This window comes from Macrosteles quadrilineatus, unplaced genomic scaffold, assembly GCF_028750875.1.
Source record: "Macrosteles quadrilineatus isolate MER2022 unplaced genomic scaffold, UCM_ALF_1.0 Scaffold_2__2_contigs__length_208266976, whole genome shotgun sequence".
Classification (NCBI taxonomy): domain Eukaryota; kingdom Metazoa; phylum Arthropoda; class Insecta; order Hemiptera; family Cicadellidae; genus Macrosteles; species Macrosteles quadrilineatus.
This window is the reverse complement of record NW_026542595.1, coordinates 113,275,495-113,299,433: the sequence shown is the minus strand read 5'-3', so window position 1 is coordinate 113,299,433 and position 23,939 is coordinate 113,275,495. Positions and strand designations below refer to the sequence as shown.

The 23,939-nt window shown below is 35.4% G+C and overlaps 1 protein-coding gene across 2 annotated transcripts in view; it reads left to right on the top strand.

Moving 5' to 3' along the window:
* Positions 1–1,756: 1,756 nt before the first annotated feature.
* LOC128985902 (transmembrane protein 131) overlaps positions 1,757–23,939 on the top strand; it is a 47,823-nt gene continuing 25,640 nt past the window's right edge. The window contains exons 1-16 of one of the 2 annotated variants that reach the window (XM_054405877.1): positions 1,757–1,930; positions 2,150–2,214; positions 6,939–6,964; positions 7,660–7,743; positions 9,272–9,395; positions 9,868–9,981; positions 10,808–10,930; positions 11,698–11,861; positions 12,328–12,508; positions 13,412–13,520; positions 14,097–14,350; positions 15,123–15,290; positions 20,836–21,063; positions 21,735–21,923; positions 22,554–22,770; positions 23,375–23,517. In XM_054405877.1, coding sequence (XP_054261852.1) covers positions 1,825–1,930; positions 2,150–2,214; positions 6,939–6,964; positions 7,660–7,743; positions 9,272–9,395; positions 9,868–9,981; positions 10,808–10,930; positions 11,698–11,861; positions 12,328–12,508; positions 13,412–13,520; positions 14,097–14,350; positions 15,123–15,290; positions 20,836–21,063; positions 21,735–21,923; positions 22,554–22,770; positions 23,375–23,517 — 2,295 coding nt within the window. In that variant the 5' untranslated portion in view covers positions 1,757–1,824. Of the gene's footprint in view, positions 1,931–2,149; positions 2,215–6,938; positions 6,965–7,659; positions 7,744–9,271; positions 9,396–9,867; positions 9,982–10,807; positions 10,931–11,697; positions 11,862–12,327; positions 12,509–13,411; positions 13,521–14,096; positions 14,351–15,122; positions 15,291–20,835; positions 21,064–21,731; positions 21,924–22,553; positions 22,771–23,374; positions 23,518–23,939 lie in introns of both variants that reach the window. The other variant, XM_054405875.1, reaches the window with a different exon arrangement.

The following is a 23,939-nucleotide window of genomic DNA, read 5'->3' as shown; positions in this document are numbered from 1 at the left end:
CTCCAAAGTCAAGTCCGAGAAGCATGATACGAACGACTGCGATTGTAAAATAGCGACGAATAAAATGTTCGGTAATCTGAGACCTGGGGCCCATTTCATAATAAACTACAAGTTACAAGTTACAACTTGTAACATGTAATTTCCATTAGATTTGCATTGGGTGATCAGCTGATTTAATAATAATATTAGTTTGTACTTTATTATGAAATGGGCCCCTGTTGTTGTTACTTATATATCCTACTATCCTACTAATATTATAAATGAGAAAGTTTGGATGTATGGATGTATGGATGTATGTTTGTGACAAGTGAACACATTAACCACTGGACGGATTTTGCTGAAATTTGGCATGATGATAGCTCACATTCCCGATTAACATATAGGCATATTCTTATCTCAAAAATCCTTTCGGGCTCCGCCCCAGTGGCTCTATAGTTCCCCATGTTAACCTTATGAGTATTCATATTAAAAGGGAATTAAAGAATTTAGTCAGCTGTTTCAACTAAAAAGTTGGTTCTATGATATGCAAAAACACAAGGATTTCCAACAGGGTGCAGCACTATTATTTTTTTTATTTATGACAACAGCTAATTTGCAACCAAAAGGTGAGTGAGCGTAGCGAACGAACTCCAACCTGGAGGCGAGTTAGCGTAGCGAACGAGCTAACCTGAAGGCAAGTGAGCGCAGCGAACGAGCTCCAACCTAAAGGTGAGTGTGCGTAGCGAACGAACTTCAACCAGGACGTGATTGAGCCATGCGAACGAGCTCGCTTATGAAGTAAAACGGGGCAAAGCCCGCGGGTACAGCTGAGTGAGTGTAGAGAACGAACTTCAACCTGGAGGCGAGTTAGCGTAGCGAACGAACTTCAACCAGGACGTGATTGACCTATGCGAACGAGTTCACTTATGAAGTAAAACGGGGCAAAGCCCGCGGGTACAGCTAGTTAATAAATATATCCAAAAATGCGTGTTAACCACATAACTGATACACATTTCGGTAATTCTGAGCAATTACTTGGTCAACCCCAATTTTTTTCATATTTTACTACGGTCATCAGGAGGTTCTCAGAAAGCAAGAAACATATAATTCAAGGCCCGCAAGGCCATCGTACAGGTTGCCGAGCGATAAGAAGGTTCAAAGTCCAAGCGATAACAGAGGCTTGCGGGAGACGCGCGGAAGGCCAGTTGTGACAGTACCGTTATGGCTATGGCTAGTGGTTCCTCCGACAATCCTCCCGGCGATTACTGAGGCAATTAATAACCTAACTTAACCTAACCTAACCTAACTTATTATGTTTTTTTTAGTCTCAAATACATCTCTAAGGCCAATTGTAACAGTACCGTTACGTTAGGTTGGGTTAGGTTAGGTTAGGTTAGGATAACCTAACTTAACCTAACCTAACCTAACCTAACTTAACCTTGCGGGGCTTGAATTATATGTTTCTTGCTTTCTGAGAACCTCCTGATGACCGTAGTAAAATATGAAAAAAATTGGGGTTGACCCAGTAATTGCTCAGAATTACCCACATTTCAAATAATTTTCAATGTTACTAACTACACAAAGCCTCTAGTAAATAGTATTTTATGTTTTTAGGTTTTCGTAAATTGACATTTTGTATAGTAACTACTCTAGCCACAAGTAGTTATTATCGATACATTATAATCGAAAACTCGAAACTCGAGTATTCACTTCACTCACTACGAGCAGAGAACAGCAGATGGAACTTCAACTTCAACTTCTAACTTCATATCGATCGATCCAAGTGGTGCAGGCAGGCTGCAGAAGCAGCAGCAGGAGGAAAGAAAAAATTGCTGCTGTGAAAATATGAAAGTGAAAATGTCCTTTAGTCCTGTCATGTGTTATTTTCTACTGTTTATTTTACTTGATGTCGCTGTCAAGTCGCAGATGTCATCAAATTCTAATAGTAATGGTAAGTTTATTTATATTTTCATTTTACAAACAACTGTCATTCTCACAGCTACAGTTTCTGTATACCTCCATTGAAGGACGTCTTCTTGTCCTTACATCCATGCTGACTTGCCAAGTTATGGCGGGATTTTATTAAAACTTGTTATTGTGCTGTCTTTAGAAAGAATATATGTGTTTAAAATGCGTACTTGATTCTAAAATACTATTTCTTTCTTTACAGCTTTCCTACAAGACAACAATGATGTGAAGTACATTGTGGATAACATTCCCATATCTGTACACAAGGTATGTGTGTCTTCTTACCTTAAAACATTTTATGTCGGGGGAGTTTGCTTGGTACGAAATTATTCCTAAGCTAATATGCATTTAACCAATAAAAAATTAAAGCTATGCGCGTTCTTTGTTGACATTCAATCAAAACTTTGGTGGAGTAAGAAAAAAATAGGCCTATTCTAAGCTAAACTTAGGGCCTATCTGTCAAATTTAAATAATGTGAAGAAGGAACTAGGCTACTTCAGTTTTTTAAATCATAATTTTGGTCATAGATTAGCTGGGCAGAACAGAAAGTAGTATGTTTTTTTTCAAGCCAAATTTATAGAGCAATGTGCCAGCAGACATAAGGATTTGTTTGAAATAGCCTAGTCTCAAGGCCTTAGGCTACAGCCACACTTGGCAACCTTGTCGCGGCCACAATAAATGAAAGTACATAACATTAAATTAAACGGAGACGGCCTCATTAAGTGACCAGCAACCACCGGTACCTACATTAACAGAAAAATAAGCGCGACCGGAAGTGGTTTTTGGTCGCGGCGACAAATACGCTCCCCATGTTATCTTACGGAACGGCCACACTAGGCGACAAGTTCACTCGCTCACACACTCATTAGGCTACTGCTCGTTTTTCATGTCTTAAGTTATATTGTTTAGCTTAGTTTTTGACTGGAAATTGTTAAAGATGGAAAACATGCAGTTAAAATTCAAATACGCTATTTTCATCAACAAAATAATTGTCCACATGTTAATATATTATGTGTCCCGAAATGTATATAAGTATTAAGTATCTTCTCCTCTGTTATAAAAGGAATCTGAAATAGAGAAAGATAGGTTAGTTCACTCGCTCACACACTCATTAGGCTACTGCTCGTTTTTCATGTCTTAAGTTATATTGTTTAGCTTAGTTTTTGACTGGAAATTGTTAAAGATGGAAAACATGCAGTTAAAATTCAAATACGCTATTTTCATCAACAAAATAATTGTCCACATGTTAATATATTATGTGTCCCGAAATGTATATAAGTATTAAGTATCTTCTCCTCTGTTATAAAAGGAATCTGAAATAGAGAAAGATAGGTTAGATTAAGGTTAGATGTAAGGCCAAGTTTAGGTCATAATGAACCGACTAATTAATTTACGTTACCTCCAGACTGTTTTTGCTCAATTGAAATATAGTGGGTGAAACACAATGAAATAACAAATATCAAAAATAAAAATGCAATGGCAGGTATTTCAAAATGGGTGCTTATTCACATAAGTTAAATCAAATTTTTGAATATCCGCCATTTAGGCTGGGGATGAAATATCTACCTCGAGTTTGCGTCATTGTATTTCTTTTGACAAACCCTTCAAAATGAGGGGTCACTCAATAGGGATTGTTTTAAAAAAAATAAATCACCCCCATTGCCTACCCTGTTAACCCTCCGAGCGTCCATCGTCGAAAAATCGACGCGCTACACACTTTGTGTAGTGTCACGCGTCGATTTTTCGACGCACGAACATCGTTTACGGCGAAGGCTCTATGACTGACTGAATCGGATTGAACTGGATCAAGTTAGGTATCGTTCTTTCCGTTATATTCTAAGCTTTCTCCAGAGGTCTGTCTCAGCGCTGTATGTTCTCCGAGCCGATCGTAATTGTAGCAGTCAGCTGACGTGCGTATTCGTAAACAGCTTGGTTATCCTCGGACCGATGACTGATGTGTTTTATTACGTTTATCATTGTTTTAGTGTTAAAAATCAAAAGTAGTGATATACGTGGTGCATTATAAGAAGATTTAAGTGATTTTGAAGGGCTGGTTGATGATCCTGAAGAAGTAGGTAGTGATATTGATGTAAATTATCAGCCAGATTCCTAGCTATGGTTAGGCTATGCATTCTTAGCTAAACGCTATGTACTGAAATCCGTTTTTCACTCATAACTTATTTATTTGATAACTTACCTCACTATATGATTATATATTTGTAATCCTCATTAAATTTAGAACAAAGTGGTTATTTTCAAATATTTATAGGCCTATAATTTTATACAATTTCATTGAGCGCAAACTTATTTTTTTTCAATTTTTCCAAAATAGTTTTTTTTTTACCTAAAAAAATTTTTTGAAACAAATATTCCTTATGTTTTATGTATGATATTGAAGCCCATGATTTTCCAAACAAAATAGTAAGATAGAACATTAGAATTAACATTGTTTTAAGCATCTCAGATCCGTTTTAATAAAACCTTGCAAATGCGCCAAAAATAGGTGGACATTAAGGCCTAAACTATGGACACTTGGAGGGTTAAGTAAGAGGTTAAACAATATTGTTGATTTAAAAAATTGCGGAGCCTATGTTAACAATCAATTCCACAAACAGAATATTTCTAATCATTACGGTTTTTAGTTTCCATTTGTGAAATTTGCACTTTTTCACGTACAGTAAATCCAATTTTGGAATAGGTACCTGCCATTTTGGCCCGTTAGTGTGAGAAAAAATTAAGTTAGCCTATCCGATTTTTATGAAATTTGTACGAATGTGTAAACCTTCATTTATTTAAAGAAATTCGCAAATAAGCATGATCGGACTATGGGAACGGTAGTTTTGGGGTTTTATTGGGCAAAAATTTGTTTTTACCATTTTTGACCTTAAAAAAATAATTTTTTTTCCAAAACAATTTTGTAGGGATAAAAAATAAATAATTTTGTAAATTTAAACGTTGTTGTATGCCTAACGGTTAGGGAGAATATTCAAAAAAGTGTATACTTGCTAAATAACATATTGCCATGTTTTTCTTATCATTACTCACTCCCATGGCCATTTATGCCCAAGGTGGAATTTGGCTGCGCATTCTTAGAGAGGATTTTTTTTTTTTTTTTTTTTTTTGTCCTGAGGACGCTAGGCACGAGCCTGGGATTGTTTTTCACATTACTTCAGGCTAGACCTAGGGGTTGCGGCATTATCACTTAGATAAAATCCATTGGTGACTTGGCGGGTATCGAACCCGGGACCTCAGGGACTGAAGTCCCGCGCTCTAACCACTACGCCAGCTTGCTCCCCAAAGAGGAAGCTCTTAGAGAGGATACAAAACATTTGTAGTTTGATTGTTTGTGGATCTATTTTTATCAAATTTGGCAACTTTGTTTATTTCACGCTAAGCTTATCAAAATATTATTTTTTCATTCAAAATTTTTCACTGCTTTACCTTCTCTATAGGAGCAAACCTAAGCACTCGTTAAAATTTATGTTATTTGTGTAGGAAATAAATCTGCAATTTTAGAGAAATATTTTTAAATGGAAATTTAGCCAGACAAATGGAAATTTGCTTACTCTGCATGTTTGTTTTTTTGCATGCGGGTTTATATGTACCGGTACAATATGCATACCTAATTAAATAGCATCTGAAAGCATTAGACTGTGATTTGTTGATTCAGACGTCCGCATTGGGTTTAGACACAAAATTTAACTAGGCCTATACCACATTTATTTTGTTAACATTTAATTTCCTTTAATTCAGGGAAATGGTTAAGAACTAAGTTATTACGTGACCTACTACAAAATACACAGAGGCTCCGATGCACCTATGAAAATACTGTAACTTATATGATTTAATTTAGAAAAGATTCACTTAAATTTTGTAACTCTGCAAATAATAGTAAAACATCGTTGTATTCTAAGGCCTAATCCAAAAACATGCAGAAACGGTCATAGATAGGCTACTTACTTATTTCTATAATCAATGACACGATTTTGAAAATATAATGTAACATCTTACTTGGTAATAGCCTAATTGTATAGGCCTAAGTATTTTTATTGATGACATTAGGCTTTTATTGATGACTGTAAATTTTACTTGACGCAGTCTATCCAACAAGTGTTGGGTAATGACATAGGAGTTGGTAATGGTAATGCTAATTATTCATAAGCAGTTAATAAATAAATACCTATATATCATTTTTTTATTTCATTTTATTTCCCTCACTAAAGAACTGCAGCCAAATGCAATAAGTTAGGCCCTACCTTAACTCAATTTATTAGTTTGTAAAAGATTCTGCGCTATTTAAAAGCTGGCTTAAAATAACATACCGTAGTCGTTTATGTTTACGTTAGTTTGTTTCTTTTCTAGGGTTTAAATTACTGATCTATATTTTTGAACATTACTAATCTTTGTTAGTTATTTATGCTTTTTTCAAGTTTATTTTGAACAAGTTAGGCTAGCCTATAATGAATAATATTGATATCATGGAGAGATTACTGTTACAAAAGTTTTGTATTTTATTAATGATGTTTTTCTTATACCTTCTATCAAATTAATAATAATTGCAAAGGATGTATTTTCTTAGGTCCTATAAGTAACCTATAAATAAAAACTAGCCTACCTGTAAGTTATTAGGCCTAACTTATATAAAAAGTAAGAGTACCCTTCCATATGACCTTTAATATTTGTAGACTATAATTTATTTTAATTAAATTTTTTTATAAGTTATTATTTTATAAAATCTATTAAGGCGCTAACAAAATTAAATTATGTACACCTGAAAGAAACAAACTGGTTTTTTAGCAACTGCTGCGGCAACTCTTTGTTGAAATTATCGCTTCTCGGCCTGTTGGTTAAGATCAAAGTGTAGTAACTCCTAATTTGATTAATATAGCCTACTTGTTTAAGAAGGGTGTTTATGTTTATCTATGTATAGTAATTAATTAGTTTTGCCTAGTGATTATAGATAATAATACCTACCTATTTTATTTTTTCAGGAATTTTCCCGTAACTCTGGAGCGAAGTAAGTCAACATTAATTGTTCTATTTCACTTTTTTTAAAAGCCTTTAAGCCGTGTTTACACTAGGTCAGTAGAGCAGGCAGGTTACTTGCATCTAATGTAACGTATGTCAAGCTACGCACCTGAGGCAAGTAACCTGTGGAATGTTGATTTTAATAATTTTTTTTATTTTATTTAGAGCAATTTTTAAACACTATTCCACACTGTATTTTCTCTTTTTTGTCTGTTTTTGTTAGTTTAGCTGTTGATATCTATAAAATATTAAGCTTAAGTAGTAGATTTACCTGTACCAAGCATTGGTAATTTATTTTACTATGTTCAACGAAAAATTAAATTTAGTTTGAATTTACTAATTTCACTTAGGCCTTGCAAACATAATTTTCAGTAGGTCTTTTGACTGCCAATATATTTTTAAGGTATGTAACATACAAAGGATAGTAAACTTTTTATTTATTAGCTACAAAATTGCATTTAATTTTAATAAATGAATCAAATAAGTTTAATTTTTTTCATTTACAGGCTACCCATAATTTATGCGGGCCTAACTTATTAATTCCTAAATTTAAAAGCCAAAATTTTTCAATCTAAAATCTTATCATATATCATTCTTAAATCATTAGTTGTGTATGAGGAACCATTTACTATGATAAATTATTTTGCATCTCAATTTTAAATTTTGTCATCTTTTATTTTTTAGTGTTCAAAATGGCGATGAAAGCACAAATTATAATTTAAAAGCACACTTGAAGTTTCATCCGGCTCTTCTGGACTTTAAGGAAAGGTAAGATTAGGTTTTAAAGAAACCCCATTCTTGTTAACTAGCCTGTACGTTTACAAGTTTTCCTACTGAAAATTCTCAACTGGTTTATTTGTAAAATGTCAACCGAGGTTCGGTTAGTGAACTTTCTGTTGACCGAATATTAATCCAAAATAAATCGTTGCATCGTATTTTGGGTTAGTTTAAAAGTAGCAACAAATTATTTGGAGGACTGCCAGTGCTACCGTGTCAGAGCTTTTCTCTGATAATTCTTTGACAACTTCTGAACTGCTGCAGTTGTGCACCACCGTTTATTCAGTGGACTTTGATTTAATATCTATTCTACTGTGCAATTTTTGAAAAGCATAATTATTTCCTCAATTCAACACATAGATAATTTTTGTAGGCTAACAAATTAAACTATCTCTTAATGAACTGATTACTAGCTTTTTAATTTTTTGTACAACATTGATCTGTTGTTAAAAAATCAAAACAAGTAACAAATACAATTAAAAAACAAAATTGCTTCTTGAATTAGGCCTGAAATAAATTGTTGGCTTGACAAAAACTAAAACTTGTATGTTTATATAACTTGAACAAACAGAGGTAGTTTTTATTTTCACATTTCACAGTGTTTTTTTTTTTTAGGTTTTTGGAATAGTTTAACTATTCCTGTGATAAGAAACATAATCAAAACTCGTAATTCATTAAAAAAATACTAGTGACAGACAGATCACATTATTTATTAATGTTTTTTGGATCTAATATTTATAGATAGAATTTTAACTCAAAGGAAATAATTGTGAGATATAAACCCCTACCCAGGAACATATCTTCTTCTTTCCCATTAAGATTGGACAAAGGGTATTTAAAACCACCCCTATTCTGAGATGCTAAATAACAGCCCTTCTTGGATTTCTATGCTATAACTCATTGACTAAACTTCATAAATGTTATTCTTGATATTACAAAAGTTTAGTAAAATAAACTTATTTAAAGAGTTCCCTAAGTTAATTATCCTAACTTAATAACAGACGTTTTTTTCAATATTTTAATGTTGGAGTTTCTGTGTTTCCGTACACATTATTTTATAGTGAATTTTTGTTTGACTTTTTATCAAGATTAATTAACCATTTTAAGGTTGAACAGATTTTACTAAGATAGGAAATTATAGTTTTTATATCCCTTCCTCACATCCGAGGATGTTAGGCTCTTGCCTGAAAACGTTTTACATTTAAATTCAGGCTAAACCTTAGAGGGTTGATGTTATCAATTGGATGAAATATACTAGTCATTAGCAAGATTTGAACCCTGACCAGTTACTGAAGTCCCAGGCTCTACCCTTAGGTCAATGGAGGGAGTATTAAATCAAATATTTTTATTTATTTATTTATTTGACGGCAAACTCCATTTTTACAATAATTTTACATTGTGACGTAAAGTAGGCTACTTGAAGTACATTCTTAGCCAGTGAACTAGTTGACCAGTGTTACTACCGACTCACTAAAATCATCGAGTTGAGCGAGTCTTAAACCTGAGTGTTTTTGTCCAGGCCGTTGGGAGTTCCGCACCATGAAAAGGTCACGATTACCAACCTTCATGAGAATAAGACGGTGCACATGTCGTCCATATCTGGCAACACCGTTCACTTCCACAGCTCCTTCTTTGAAGACAAGGTAACATATGTTGCTTACATCTGTATTTCAATAATTATGAAATTCAATTTTTTTCCTATAATAATAATATTAGTATAGTAAGGAACCTGAAATTCATGTGCAGTAGATAATTTTAAGTTTTTCCATCCTATGTTGAAATACATGCAATGGTCTTAGAAAACAAAAACATCTTATCACTTGGATTTTTGTGAATTTTCCTAGGGAAATAGCTATTCCCGCAGATGGCCCGGTGAGACCTAGTGATGATGTATGTGTGTGTGAACACGAAAACTCAAATAATTTTGGTCTGATTTTGATGAAATTTTGCATGATTGTCTAGAGCTGGGCGTTCATGCAGCTGCTGTAACTAGACTATCTAAGTTTTGACTCTTTTCTTTCCATTAAGTATTTTTTTCCTATTCAAGTTGAAAAAAACCTGCCAGCTTGACAATGTGCTTGTCCTCAGGATAATTAATTAAGGGTATTTTTTCAGGTTATTCCACCTCTGGGAAACACTTCCTTCAACGTTGTGTTCCTGGGACGGGAGGAGGGAGAAATTGAGAGCAACCTCTTCATACATACATCGGAGGGAAGCTTTAAGTATCAGGTAAGCCAATGTTTGAGAAAGGCTGTGTGATTAGGAAATTCAGTTAATGTTTTGTATACTTTAATATTTTTTAATGCTTGCCAAACCTTGCTATGACATTTTTTTTACCAAGTCACGTCAAACTATCTCTCGTCTTGTCCTTTGCTGTTCTGGAATTAGTGTTGGTGCGGATTAAACTTACAATTTCATCATCAAAGTAGAATTCAAAAATACTTAGGGGCTATCCACTGGAATCTTAGGGCTATATGCACAACTAAATGGTTCTCTAAGGGTTCATAATCTTCCAATCTGTCTCTGTCACACTCACTACGATTGAGAACACCTGTGAAAGATGAATCAACTAATGGACAATTATCTGTAAACAGTCGTAGTTCAGAGTAGTTCACCGATTTGTCGTCAGATGCCACCAACTTCCGTGTTGCGTCATGATGAGTGGGTCTCGTATATTGTAGCAGTGTCTATTTACGTGAAACAAGAAAAGCTCGTCAAACTACCGGAAGGTTTGAAAAATTACAATCCAAAGGGCAGAGGCATAATAATTATTATTTATTATAATATGGTGATTTCACTTTTACCTATAGACCTAAGGCAGTAAATCGGTTTCGAGTTTTGCCCCAATTCATCATTCATAATCCTTTGGTTTTCAAAAGAATTTTGGTCCTTCATCCCGGATAAAAACCATACCGAAAAATTATATGTGAAGTCAGTATTTATTCGAGATCATCCAAACATAATGTGAGTTGTATTGAATCAATGAAAACATTTAATTAATTTGAAAGATTATTTGTAGTTGTTTCACCGATGTGTATGTGTAGTGTGTGTGTAGGTGCGAGGGTCAAGTGTGCAGAGCCCGTACAGACTTCGGCCTCTCTCTGGTGTACGGCTGCCTCTCAACGCTTCCTTCTCACCCGTCATCCAGATGCACAACCCTTACGCCACTCCGTTACAGGTAGGTCTTTGTCGTAACAAAACCCAAAGTTAATTCTTCGTAGTTTTAAACATAAATATTGCGCTGAAATCCCAGTGTTCTACACTGTGGTCAATATTAAAAAGATCTTTATAAAATTTTGGTATAAATCTTTATACAATTTAGTACAGTACTTATAAATATAAATTGCATACTTACTGATTTTAGATTGGGGGTTTAAAAATAGTTTTAGGTTTTTCACAGATTAAGTTATCTACAAAATTGTTCAAAATATGCCTGAATTTGTTATAAAAGTGAGAAAGTAAATTTTAACCTCATATGTTGGGTGTTTAAATGAGTGGAAATTCTGGAAAAAAGTACATTACTTAATCGATAAATATTAGGTTATTTTTATGTCCTTTATAATTAATAGAAGGTTTTTTATTGTCCCCCTTTTAAACAAGTTTTTCTGTACAACATTAATATTTAAGTTTGAGTTAATTTATTCCCATTTAGAATATGTTTTATTCAATTTTTAGGTTGTGTTATTTGCTTACCAGATGTTTTTTCTACAAATCCAAGCAGTGAAATTAGTTAATTTAGCGAGTGGGATTCAATAAAGCAGAAATTAGCTATTTTGCGTACTGTCTACAATTGTGGCAATGTGATCATTTATATGCAGTGGTAGGAAAACAGTTTTGCAAGTTTTGCAATTTACAATAAACAGACTATTCGGGCAAAATAAATTATAGATATACTATAGTTTATTTTCATTAAAACTTTTAGTTAACACATGTTTCTCTCAACAGCTGGTAGAGGTGTACAGCAGTGGTGGTGAGTTTCACTTGGAGCTCCCCTCAGGACAGCTGGAGGGCCCGAAACATCTGTGGGAGATTCCTGCGTTCCTCACCAAACCCATCATTCGGGTCAGGTTCCACGCTCGAGCACAGAAAAACCACACGGCCTATATTAGGTGAGCGCCTTGTCAAGTTGGTCACAAAAGAGACGTTTTTGTTCATAGTAGGGATGTAAAGAGTGAAATTTAAAATTGGATATGGGTTGGATAGTTAAGGCTCGGTTCTGGCGCTTATCGGATATTGAGAAGTTCGGATCGGATATGGAGTGGTTCGTATTTGGACAATAATTTATATATGTTACCTATTTCTCCCTTCCCTAGACAAAGTGTTGATATTACTTGTTACCGTTGCTATAATAGTAATTTAAAATAAACTGCATGATTTGTTTTATCAGTTATATTGTTAACTAATCGGTTAAGGTTAGTTGTTGGCCCACAGACGATAAATTTGAAGACATTTAATAAATTGAAACACAGTCACTAGCAAACACAAACGGCATTTAAAACCCTGCAGTTGTATTTGTCAGCAAGGGAAACCATCCTTAATCGCACAGATAACATTAAACATTATTGTTTGTCACAGGTTAAAGGTTAACAACAGTGAGGAGGTGCTGGTGGTCCCTCTGGAGGTGGAGGTCGGCCCGATCTGCGGACTCTATAGTCCCGAGGATGTGATAGACTTTGGCATCGGAGGCAGCAACGACCCTCCCACCACTATCAAACTGTGGCTACACAACTCATGGAAGAAACCTATCAAAATACAGGTTCGTTTTGATACTTTGTTTGCTATTATGTAGGGTATTTCAAATGTTCTTAGCGACTACAACCGATCTCCAAAAATAAGCTATGACAGCCAACTCTTAAAAATTCATATATATGAATTTTTCCCTAAGTCTACCAACGAAATGCTGCAATTACAGGCTGTGTCTGTGAAAAAATGTTGATCTCAGACCAAATTCTGATTGCTCTTGAAAGTATTGATTTCTTAAAATATCAATTGTTACACTACAAAGTGGCTTTTATAATACTGTCTTTTATCGTCCGCAATTACAGCAACGTTAAAACGTCTCATGTTTGTGTGAAGAAATCTTAAACGTCTACTGTAATTGGGCAAAATTGTAAACATCTTCTGCGGTTAAGGGGGTATTATCTATGTCTCCTGCAATCTTGGGAAAATCTTGAATTTGTCATGTAATTGCGGAAAAATTTTGACTTTTAGATTGTGAGGAAAAAGATCCGCTTACAAATCCTGCAGAACGCTTTTTTTCATAATTTTGTACCAATCTCCATTACTTCATCTTCCAACCCAGATACAAGTTTACGCCCACTTTTTGTCTGTATTTCACCTCAGTCCTGCTAAAATCGAGATCTTGATCTAACCGTACTACAAATTAGGCCAGATAAAAGATATTGAGTATAAGGCTAAACAAACTGGATTGTGGTGAAAAACTTAGATTATCCGATGAAATAAGTAGACATCTTAATTGTTTATTTAAGTCTGGGCTTCTTGAACCTACTCCACAATGCCCATTCAAGGGGGTAACAACATCTCAAAAAGATTTTAAATAATTGGCTCCAATGGTTTTAAGGGTAGATAGATAAATGCCTAACCTGTTTACTTACAATCTAGTACTGTTTTCAATATTTAACCTTTTGTGTTATTCCAGAACGTGATCAGCACACCCGTCTCCAAAGCTCTCAGGATAGATTTCCTACCTGTCAAAGTACCAGCAGAGTCGGACGAACCAACAGATGTGGCACAGTTGACGTTTGATTGTAAGTAGCCGATGTTAAACAATTTTAAATTGGAATGCCGAAAAAAAATTTCACCACTCCGAACAGAAAGTAGATATTTTTAATGGGAGCTGACAAAGTAATAACTATTTCCCATTGCTCTGACTTAAAGCACTATTAACGATTAGCCAATTTTCTTTTGCTCTAGATTTACTTTCCCTTGCTCCCAATAAGTTCTCCATTTGTCCACTACATACACTAGTGTTTCTTTACTATCAATTTTTTAATTTTAAATCAGCTGTTTCTGTTTCAGCTGTTTAGTAATCTAAATGTTAACAGAAATTTTTTTATGTATAAGAATAGTCAATGGTATAAGTTAGTTTTGCTGTGTTTTAGCATAGTGAGATCACAGCTCATTGTTACCTTGAACTTATAATTTTACAATGTTATATACATTAAATGATCGTATTAATTTGGAACCATTATCTGTGATTCTATTAATATTCATCCACTTATCCTACACTCATATTTGGGTTAAAATACGCACATAGTGGCGTCCCCATTGTAAATAATTGATAATTGATATTGTAAAACAAAGATCACATGTCCATGTTACAGGGGGAATGGCGCTGGAAACGGGTCACACATCTGGTAGGATAGTAGTGAAAAGCAAACAGAGCAATCAGAAACTAGTGATCCCGTACACGGCTACGGTGTTGGACGGAGGACTGAGTTACGACAGTCAGGTGACGAGGTTCCGTACAGACTCGGACAACATCCCTCCCCGTACATTTCACCTGACAAATAATTTCAAACTCCCAGTAGCTGTCACAGAGGTTAGCCTGTCCAGTGAGGCCGCGGCTTATTTTCAGGTAAGATTGTCGTGTATTTAAAAGTATGGATGTGATACTGTTTGTTCATTTTTGGTGATGTTGAGTTTTCATTCAGCAGATTCTGCAGACGTTTTCATAACAATGTAAAAACTCTTCACAACGTTTTGGGTTTTGTAATATGATCCGACCGTAGGTTATACCATAGACTAACCAACACAAGTAGACTTCTCATTCCGTTGAAAATTTTGAAGCGTTTTTTGTGTCTAGTTCATGTACATTGGGCGCTAGTGTCAACGAAATTTTGTTTCTATTATTTTAGGGTTAATTTCTTGATTTGTGCTTTATTGTTTGCTTAACTAGGGTCGAGTTATTTTTCATGATTAGATCGTATTATTTGGTTAAACAAAGTTTTAAATGACTGAAATAACAAGAAAGAAATTATTGTAATCAAAACATGACCTCTGTACAGAATTGACAGTAAAATTTGCTTCAGCTGTTCCATAAGGATGAGAAATCTACTAAATGGTTTTATTTATGGTTATACTTAATTGCTTTTATGACAAATCTCACGTAGCCCTATCTTAGTAAAGCAAATATGAAGGTTCCAATACTTCTCCTAGAGTTTCTATCGAAACAATTTTGTATTAACCTTTAATTAACTAACTTTATACATAAGATACAAATTTTCTAAAAATCAAACCCAAGTTTTCCTTTGTACCCGGTTTTTCTGATAGATTTGACCGATGACTCAAAAAGAATAAAGCTGAAAGAAAACTCTTCCCTAAACTGACTAAAAATTTATTTCTTACAGTTGAGCAAGTTCAAGCCTCGTATTCTACAGCCCACAGAGACTGCTCCATTGTTCGACATATCTCCGCATATATCTCCACATTTGACGCTAGACACCACCATCGCTGTGGTCACTAATGTGTCTACGTTGGCCGTGCCCTTGCTGTGCTATGACGGCAGACTGGTCAAGGTAGGTGCTTAAAATCGTAGATACTAATATATGTTTCGTTTAAGTTAAGTGTTAACCTTTGTATTGGGATGTTACTCGTCAAGTATTAAATGCGTTTTTCTTCCAGGGAGGCCCAGTTTAAAACATGGTAAATTGTCTATGTGACAACGCCCAGTGGTTTTAACTTATTCTGTTGGATAATCTTATGCGAGAAGATATAGTTTTGTGCTACATCTTCCTCCATTCAAAACTAGAGTGTTGATTCTCAATACCTAAGAATTGAGAATTCGTCCTAAGAACAATGTCATATCTCTGTGAAGGATCAGTCCTTAAAATGATATATCATGCTCATATTGAATCACATATTAACTATGGAATTAGTATTTATGGTGGGACAAAGAAAAAGAATTTAAAAAAGATTTTGAAAATACAAAAAAAGCAATCAGGATAATACATAAATTAAAATATAACCAGTCCGTCAAATCTTATTTTAAAAAGATGGGCATTTTTACAGTTCACGCCTTATATATTTTTGAAACAATTAAATATTTTTTAAATATTGCTGAGACTCAAGAATTGCCTGTGCATAATTATAATACAAGGGGTAAAAATTATTTAGCTAAAGAAAAACCAAGACTGGAACTTTTTAAAAATAAACCTTCTTATATTGGAAACTATTTTTTTAGAAAACATCCTAGTTTTTTAAAAAACGAAAAAGACAAATCTAAATTTATGAAAAAACTGAAGGCATTCTTACTTGACCTTGCACCTTACAAAATAGAAGATTATAGTAATTTAAATTTAAAATAATGTAGCCTATAGTATTTTGTTTAAATGTTTCTGTGTTGTTATTCATATGTGTTTATTAACATATGGTGTTAGAATATTATTTGTTTAGTTTTTGTTGGTAAACATTCTGGATCTTGATTTTATTGTAAAAACTACCTAATAAAGTATTTGTCTTATTGAACTATATTTTAATTTAACTTGCGATAACACTACATGGTGGCAGCGGGTTTTTTATTGTTTTAGCAATACAGTACATAAAGATGAAAGGTTTTAGTGTTCCTTCCCCAGAACATTTTGATTTTAAAGGAGAAAACTGGTCTAAATGGAAAACCCGTTTCTTGCGCTTTCATGCGGTATCTGGGCTCACCAATGAAGAAGAACCATATCAGGTAAACACCTTACTATATATGATGGGCGAAAAGGCCGAAAGCATATTTGAATCATTTAATTTGACATCTGAGGAAAGTAAAAGTTTCAAGACTGTTTTAACAAAATTTGATACATATTTTGCTCCTTCTAAGAATGTAATCTATGAGAGGTACATGTTTCATACTAGGGTTCAACATGAGGAAGAGCGTGTTGAAAGTTTGATTCATGATCTTCATGAGATGGCTTCTAGATGCGATTTTCCTGCTTCTTATAAAGATGAGGCTATACGAGATCAACTTGTTGTAGCGATTAGAGACAAAAGTTTATCTGAAAAACTACAAATGAATGCAGATCTAACACTTAATTCTGCTGTCTCAAATGTTAAGCAAGCCGAATCGGTTAAAATGCAACAATCATTAATGAGGTCCATGTCTTCTGAACATGCACTAACTGCAGATAAAGTCACTTCAAGGACTTGGGGCACTAAATTTGCTCAGAAACCTCCAGTTGATTCCAATTCGTCCAGTAACAAATACTACAATCAATGCCAGTGGTGTGGTAACGCTCAGCATGAACGACCAAAATGTCCTGCCCGGAATATTTTCTGTCGAAACTGTAACAGGAATGCCATTTTGCTAAATGTTGCCAGTTCAAAAATGTCAAGGAAATAAATTCAAATCCTCTTCAAGATGAAGTTATTAAGAATGACAAATTTGTGGGGTCTATTAATCCTCAAAAGAATCCTAAAGCAAAATGGTCAGCTGAAGTTAAACTAAATGGAGTATGTATTCAAGCTAAGATAGACACTGGAGCTGACGTTTGTGTTTTGCCCCAATCACTTTATAAGTTGAAATTTTTTATGTACCCACTAAATTCAAGTAACAAAGTTTTAATTGGGCCTAACGGATCTGTCCTTAATATCTTAGGCGTATTCGAGGGTACAATCCAGTACAAGAATCAATATTGTAAGTCTCAGTTTTATGTAATATCTGGTGCTGATAGAACCCTTTTGAGCAACGAAGTTAGTGAAAAATTGGGTCTAGTTAAAAGGATGTTTCTAGTCAACTCAACTGGTTCATTTGATCCCTTTACATCATACCCTGAACTTTTCAGCGGTCTTGGTGATACAAAAGCTCATTATAATATAAAATTAAAGCCAAACGCTGAACCGTACTCTCTCAAAGTTCCAAGGCGTGTTCCCCTACCCTATAAAGATGCTGTAAAAAAAGAACTGGATGCAATGTTGGATAAAGGTGTTATCGTGAGAGTAGACATTCCGACTGACTGGTGTTCACCTCTTGTCATTGTCCCTAAAAAGGACAATTCAATAAGACTCTGCGTGGATTTTACTAAACTTAATGAGAGTGTTAAACGAGAACTATATCCTGTGCCTTCTGTAGACTACACTCTGGGACAATTAGATGGTGCTAAGGTGTTCTCGAAACTAGATGCTAACTCGGGTTATTGGCAAATACCCATAACAGAAGAAGCTTCATATTTGACTACTTTCATCACACCTTTTGGAAGGTTCAGATTTTTACGACTTCCTTTCGGGATTTCCACTGGTTCAGAAGTATTCCAGCGTCAAATTTCTGAATCACTTGAAGGGCTTCAAGGTGTTGTTTGCCATTTCGATGACATAACTATATACGGGAAAGATATGGAAGAACACGACAAAAATTTGCATAGTGTTTTGTGTAAGCTCCAGGAAAAGGGCTGGACACTTAATAGATCAAAATGTGTGTTTCGGCATGAAAGCATCAGTTTACTAGGTCATCTTGTAACTAAAAATGGTATTAAGCCAGATCCCTCTCGTGTTGAGGCTATCCAAAAACTCAAGACGCCAACTAATGTTAAAGAACTAAGGAGAATTCTAGGTGTTGTCAATTACGTAGCCAAGTTTATTCATAATTTGTCGACCATAGTTCATCCACTACATGCTTTACTGCAAAGAAATACAGAATTTGTTTGGGGGCCTGATCAAGACGAAGCTTTGGAAAAGATTAAACTGTCATTGATGTCCGAACCGTGTCTCGCTTTATACAGCATTTCTAAAGAAACCTTCCTCTCAGCGGATTCCTCGTCATATGGTATTGGAGTTGCACTACTTCAGCTTCAAGAAGATGGAACTAAACGTCCTGTGGCCTATGCTTCGAGAAGTTTGACATCAGCCGAACGTAATTGGGCTCAAATAGAAAAAGAAGCTCTAGCGATTGCATGGGGGTGTGAACGATTTGAACACCTCATTTTAGGGCTGCATTTGCATATTGAGACAGACCATAAGCCCTTGCTCTCCATATTCAAGATAAAGGACTTGGACAATATTACTCCCAGGCTTCAGAGAATACGACCCCGACTGATGAGATATACATATGATATTACCTACACGCCCGGTAAACAGTTGATTTTGGCTGATGCACTGTCTCGAGACACAGAGAACTCTGAAGAGGAATGGGAACTTACAGAGGAAATCCTTGCTTATATACAAAATATTGACACTACCCTACCATCTGTTTCGGATGAAAAGTTGCGAGAAATAAATCAAGAAACTATGAAAGATGAAACTCTAAAGCATGTGTCACAGTATTGTGTGAAAGGTTGGCCAGAAAAATCTAAGATTCCAGAGGATGTATTGCCCTACTGGTATCATAGAGAAGATATAAGTGAGCAAAATGAGCAAAATGGTATACTTCTCTTTGGAAGTCGTATTATAATACCAAATTCTCTAAGAGCTAATGTACTAAGAAGTATTCATGAAGGACATCAAGGCATAACAAAGTGTAGATCTTTTGCAAAATTGACTGTGTGGTGGCCTCGTCTTTCTCAACAAATCAAAGAACTAATAGAAAATTGCAAGATATGTGCAGAAAATCGCGCTACGAGAGCAGAGCCGCTGATACCAACCCCTTATCCGGACAGACCTTGGCAAATAGTGGGTGCCGATTTGCTGAAGTGCAAAGGTCACTGGTATCTCTTAATCTCAGACTTTTATTCTAGGTTTATGGAAATTGCTAGACTAAATGACTTAAAAATGGGCACTATAGTAACATATACAAAGTCCATCTTCGCACGTCATGGTGTACCTGAGACAGTGAGAGCAGACTGTGGTTCTCAATTTGACTGCTGTCAATTCAAACAACTTGGTCGTGATTATGGATTTAAATTGATTACATCAAGCCCAAAATTTCCACAAAGCAACGGCTTCATCGAAGCGCAAGTAAAAAACTTTAAGTACCACTTAGAAAAAAGTGATGATCCCTACAAAATGCTACTTATGTTAAGAGCAACCCCTCTAGAAAATGGGAAAAGTCCAGCGGAATTACTTTTCGGGAGAAGGATCCGCACTTATGTTCCAATAATGTCTGATCAACTAAGACCCTATCTGAAGAAGCAAGAATTGATCGTCAAAAGATTTATTTTGACAAAAGACATGGAGTCAAAGAATTGCCTACTCTACCTGATGGAGCTCAAGTCCATATAAAGGACAGGAATCAAGAAGGAACTATATTAAACAAACATCCTGCACCTCGATCCTATATAATTCAAACGCAAGATGGTTGTTTGCGGAGGAACAGAAGATCACTGCAAAAATTTAGCTCTACTATGCCTTCAGACCACTCTCAACCAGCACTGCAGACCAGTCCTTCAGAACACCTCAGAAGATCAGAACCTTTCGATCATCCTGCAAGGAAATCGCAGACAAAACCTTTAGCGAATTTAATAAGATCAACAAGACAATTCAAACCTACCCGGAGGTTCGATCTTTAAAGGGGAGATGTGTTGTTATTCATATGTGTTTATTAACATATGGTGTTAGAATATTATTTGTTTAGTTTTTGTTGGTAAACATTCTGGATCTTGATTTTATTGTAAAAACTACCTAATAAAGTATTTGTCTTATTGAACTATATTTTAATTTAACTTGCGATAACACTACAGTTTCTTATTGATAATTTAGGTAGTAAGTAACAATAGACACTATTCATGTACGAAAATTTGTACTGTGTGAATAAAGACTCTTTGAATCTTGAATCTTGTAACACCGACTCTTGAACGTTGGATGTATACTGTATTGTAAACTAAATATTCTTTCAGTAATAAAAACCAGACTCTCGGCAATGTGATTACAAAATAGTTATTATAGGGGTTCAATTTTTTAATTGATAACTGACTATGCATAATACGACACAATAAGTAGGAATGGATACACAGCTAACTTTTCCGAGATGTTTCTGAGGCACTTAAAGCACAATAATCAGTCGTAAACTTTTTGTGTGCTTTCAACCGCCTTGAATTCTTTTCTCAGGTAAGTTAACCATTCTTTCATCATAACACTCGGTGTCTCTTATCTTCAACTGATTTCAACATTCAAGAACAGTTGTGAGAGTCAATTTTCTCAATTTTTCAGGTGATCTCGCGAAGGAACGACTCCGAGCTGGAGCTGGGCACTGTCGGCAGTGGGACGGAAAAGCAAGTGTTGTTTGCTCTAGTCAATGAGAACCCGGTGCCCGTGACGCTACTGTCGTGGGAAACCAGTCTCCCGTCCACAACTGTCGACGTAGTGGCAGTCCACAGCGGCAACGTTACGTCTTTCCTATCGCAGCTCGACCACACGCTGCACAACCTCACGGACAAGGTACACATCTGTGATGTAAAGTGTTGGGGTTGTAAAACAGAATCTTTGTAGTACAGGCTGTAATTTGACTAAATAAAAATATGGGTCCTATGACTGATCCCTGAGGTATGCCTTCTATTCATAACGTAAGTAGGCCTACCCTACAAAACCCATATCCTACAAATATTCTGGAAAAAACGTCTCAGGAATCTGGTGTAGAGCATTTTTATCTCTAATTTAAGGAATTTGTGATCCTAACAGTTACCAATTTGTAAATCCACGAATATATCTATAGCGTTAAGGCAAACGTATATGTTAAAAAATTAGTGTGCCACTAGAAATAGCGCCAATCTCTATGTTTCCGGAAGGAGTTTGTCTAGTGGTAGAGTGCAGGACTTCGGTCACCGATGTCTTTAGTTCAAATCCGATATATCACTAATTAAGGTATTTTGATCTAAATGGTAAACTAAAGTCTCCTAGGGGATGAAATATTGTGTGTTCAGTGTCTCTACTGAATGTTCGACTACCTACACTTCAAGGTAACCTAGCTGCTTCTCTAACAGTTCAAAATCCTAGCCTAGAGCTTTTCCTTGAACAGAACTTGATCTGTTGCCAGTTGTGTTTAATTAATCAAACTATCAATTTTTTTTTTTAGATTATAAATTTTTGTTTTTTTTTGCTCTCGTCAGCAGGTAGTGGTGAGTCCTGGACACTATGTAGTACTGAGAGTCCTGGTACAAGCAGCACAGGTCGGAGAGTCTCAAGCACACGTCACTGTACACACAGAGTACGAGACCATTCAGATACCCACACACATGCGAGTGGAACACGGCAGTCTCAAAGTCACTCCGGATCCTATCGTATTCAACGATTGTTTCCCGGTAATTATGTTATTTAGTTAGATTAATTTTGTTTTTAAAAACCCACATCATATACTGTTGTTATCTGGTAAGTTTTTCGACAATTTGTGTTACACACACCTTCCCTGAAAAAATATTTTGAACTTTCCTTATCCCAAAAAATAGTTTCCGAACAAGCATTTGGATCATCCTTTCTCCGTCATCTTCCCCAAGGTTTTGGACAGTTCCTTACTTAAATACCAAATGTAAGAAAGCTTTTAAGGTGGTTTTTTCCCCAAATACCTTCCCTAAATAGGCTTTTGGACAATAAATTTCTCTGACACCTTCCTGAAACAAGCTATGGAATAATTCCTCACTCAAATACCTTCTGTAAGCAAACTTTTAGACAATTCTATTCCCTTACATCTTTTGTGAATAATTTTATGGTGATACATGGGAACAGTGTTTGACCATTGTAGCATCCATATTTATTCTCTTAACAAATATGAAAACGAAAATGCATTTCCTTTCCAGCCTAGGCAGATTCCTATTCATCATAATAAATTGTAATTATAAATTCTTGTTATTGTGGTTTATAAATCGCTAAAGGAGTTCCATTACTTTCTTGCATTAAGCTCAGTTATACACTAACCTCCTTTTCTGCCATGGCAGGGTAAAGTGTGCTCCGAGACACTGAGAGTTCAGTCGCTGTTCTCCGTGGCTATGGCAGTGACTGGGGTAAGTGGGGCAGACCCCCGTCTGAGTTTTACCCCCGCCTCACCCCCGCTACTGCCCCCCGCCACGACCACTGACATCGGCACGCTTAGTTTTGACACCAGGGTGATGTCGGTTGAGGACAACTACCTCGCAACTACGCACAATACTACAGGTAAGGATGTAACAGATGATGACTTAGCCAATACAAATTGTACAATATCTTGTTAATTCTGGCTTAATAAACGATTTGATTTGAACAGAGAGTGCAAGAGGGTTTTGGGATTTTTTTTCACAGACATCACTTAAAATACCACTGTTTTAGGTTCAGGGAGACCCAAAACGGATATTTCGTCCCAGAATTCAAAAGTTGATAACAAAACTTTTACCATATACTAGTGAAAGTAAAAATGACCACACGTAAAATCGGCAATCCTAATTTCTTTTTCTTTGTAATATAAATAAAGTTTGTTGAATTCCTCTGGTTTATGGAACATTATGGTATTTCATATATCTACTCCTCCCGTCTACTTAACGGTAAGAGTTGATCCACCTCCAGAAAAGACACATTGGAAAAGTCCAATTTGATTAACATTTGGAAACCAACGTCAGTATGAATTTTAAAAACTCTGTGAATAAAATTAATAAATTAGTTTACTCCCAACCACTGCTGTTTTTCATTCATCTCTTGGTTGTACAGTATTTGCTATTGGTCTTTGGAAAATCTGAAAATAATGTTATTTCAAGGACATTTAATGATCAACTGTTGTTGTTTGAAGGTTCCACCAGATGGGCAGACACCTTGGAGTTGCCAGCTCATTGTCCTGACTATGACCTGGGACTGTTGGTGGCGAGATATGACCACTATCACAATCTGTCGTCTCGTCTACTCAACATGACTCTGCGACTGGACACGACCGAGGTATGTTGTGTGCGTTTGGAATGCTCAGGTTTCCCATCTGTACTGGGATGGTGTGGGTTAACAAACTGTGTTCATAGCCCTTAAAGTCATTTTGACTTCAGAAATGTGTTAAAAACACTCAAATAGTTCCTTTAAATGTGATTATCATAGTGATTGTCATAGTCAAGAATCTTTATTCATAGTATACATGATTGTACTTGAATACTGTCAAATAAATTAAAACTAATGCTTAAAGATAAAGCCATTTTCAATTCATCTAAAGAGTATAAGGACAGGTCCATTAAATATTCCTTGAGACGTTTTTTTTAAATGTTGGGTTTTTGTTCTGTTTTAATTTTCAAAGCAATAAATTTTTAAAATTCATGTCCTGCATTGACAGTCTTTTTTTGAGAGCTCTAATATGTTTTCCAATTACATACAAA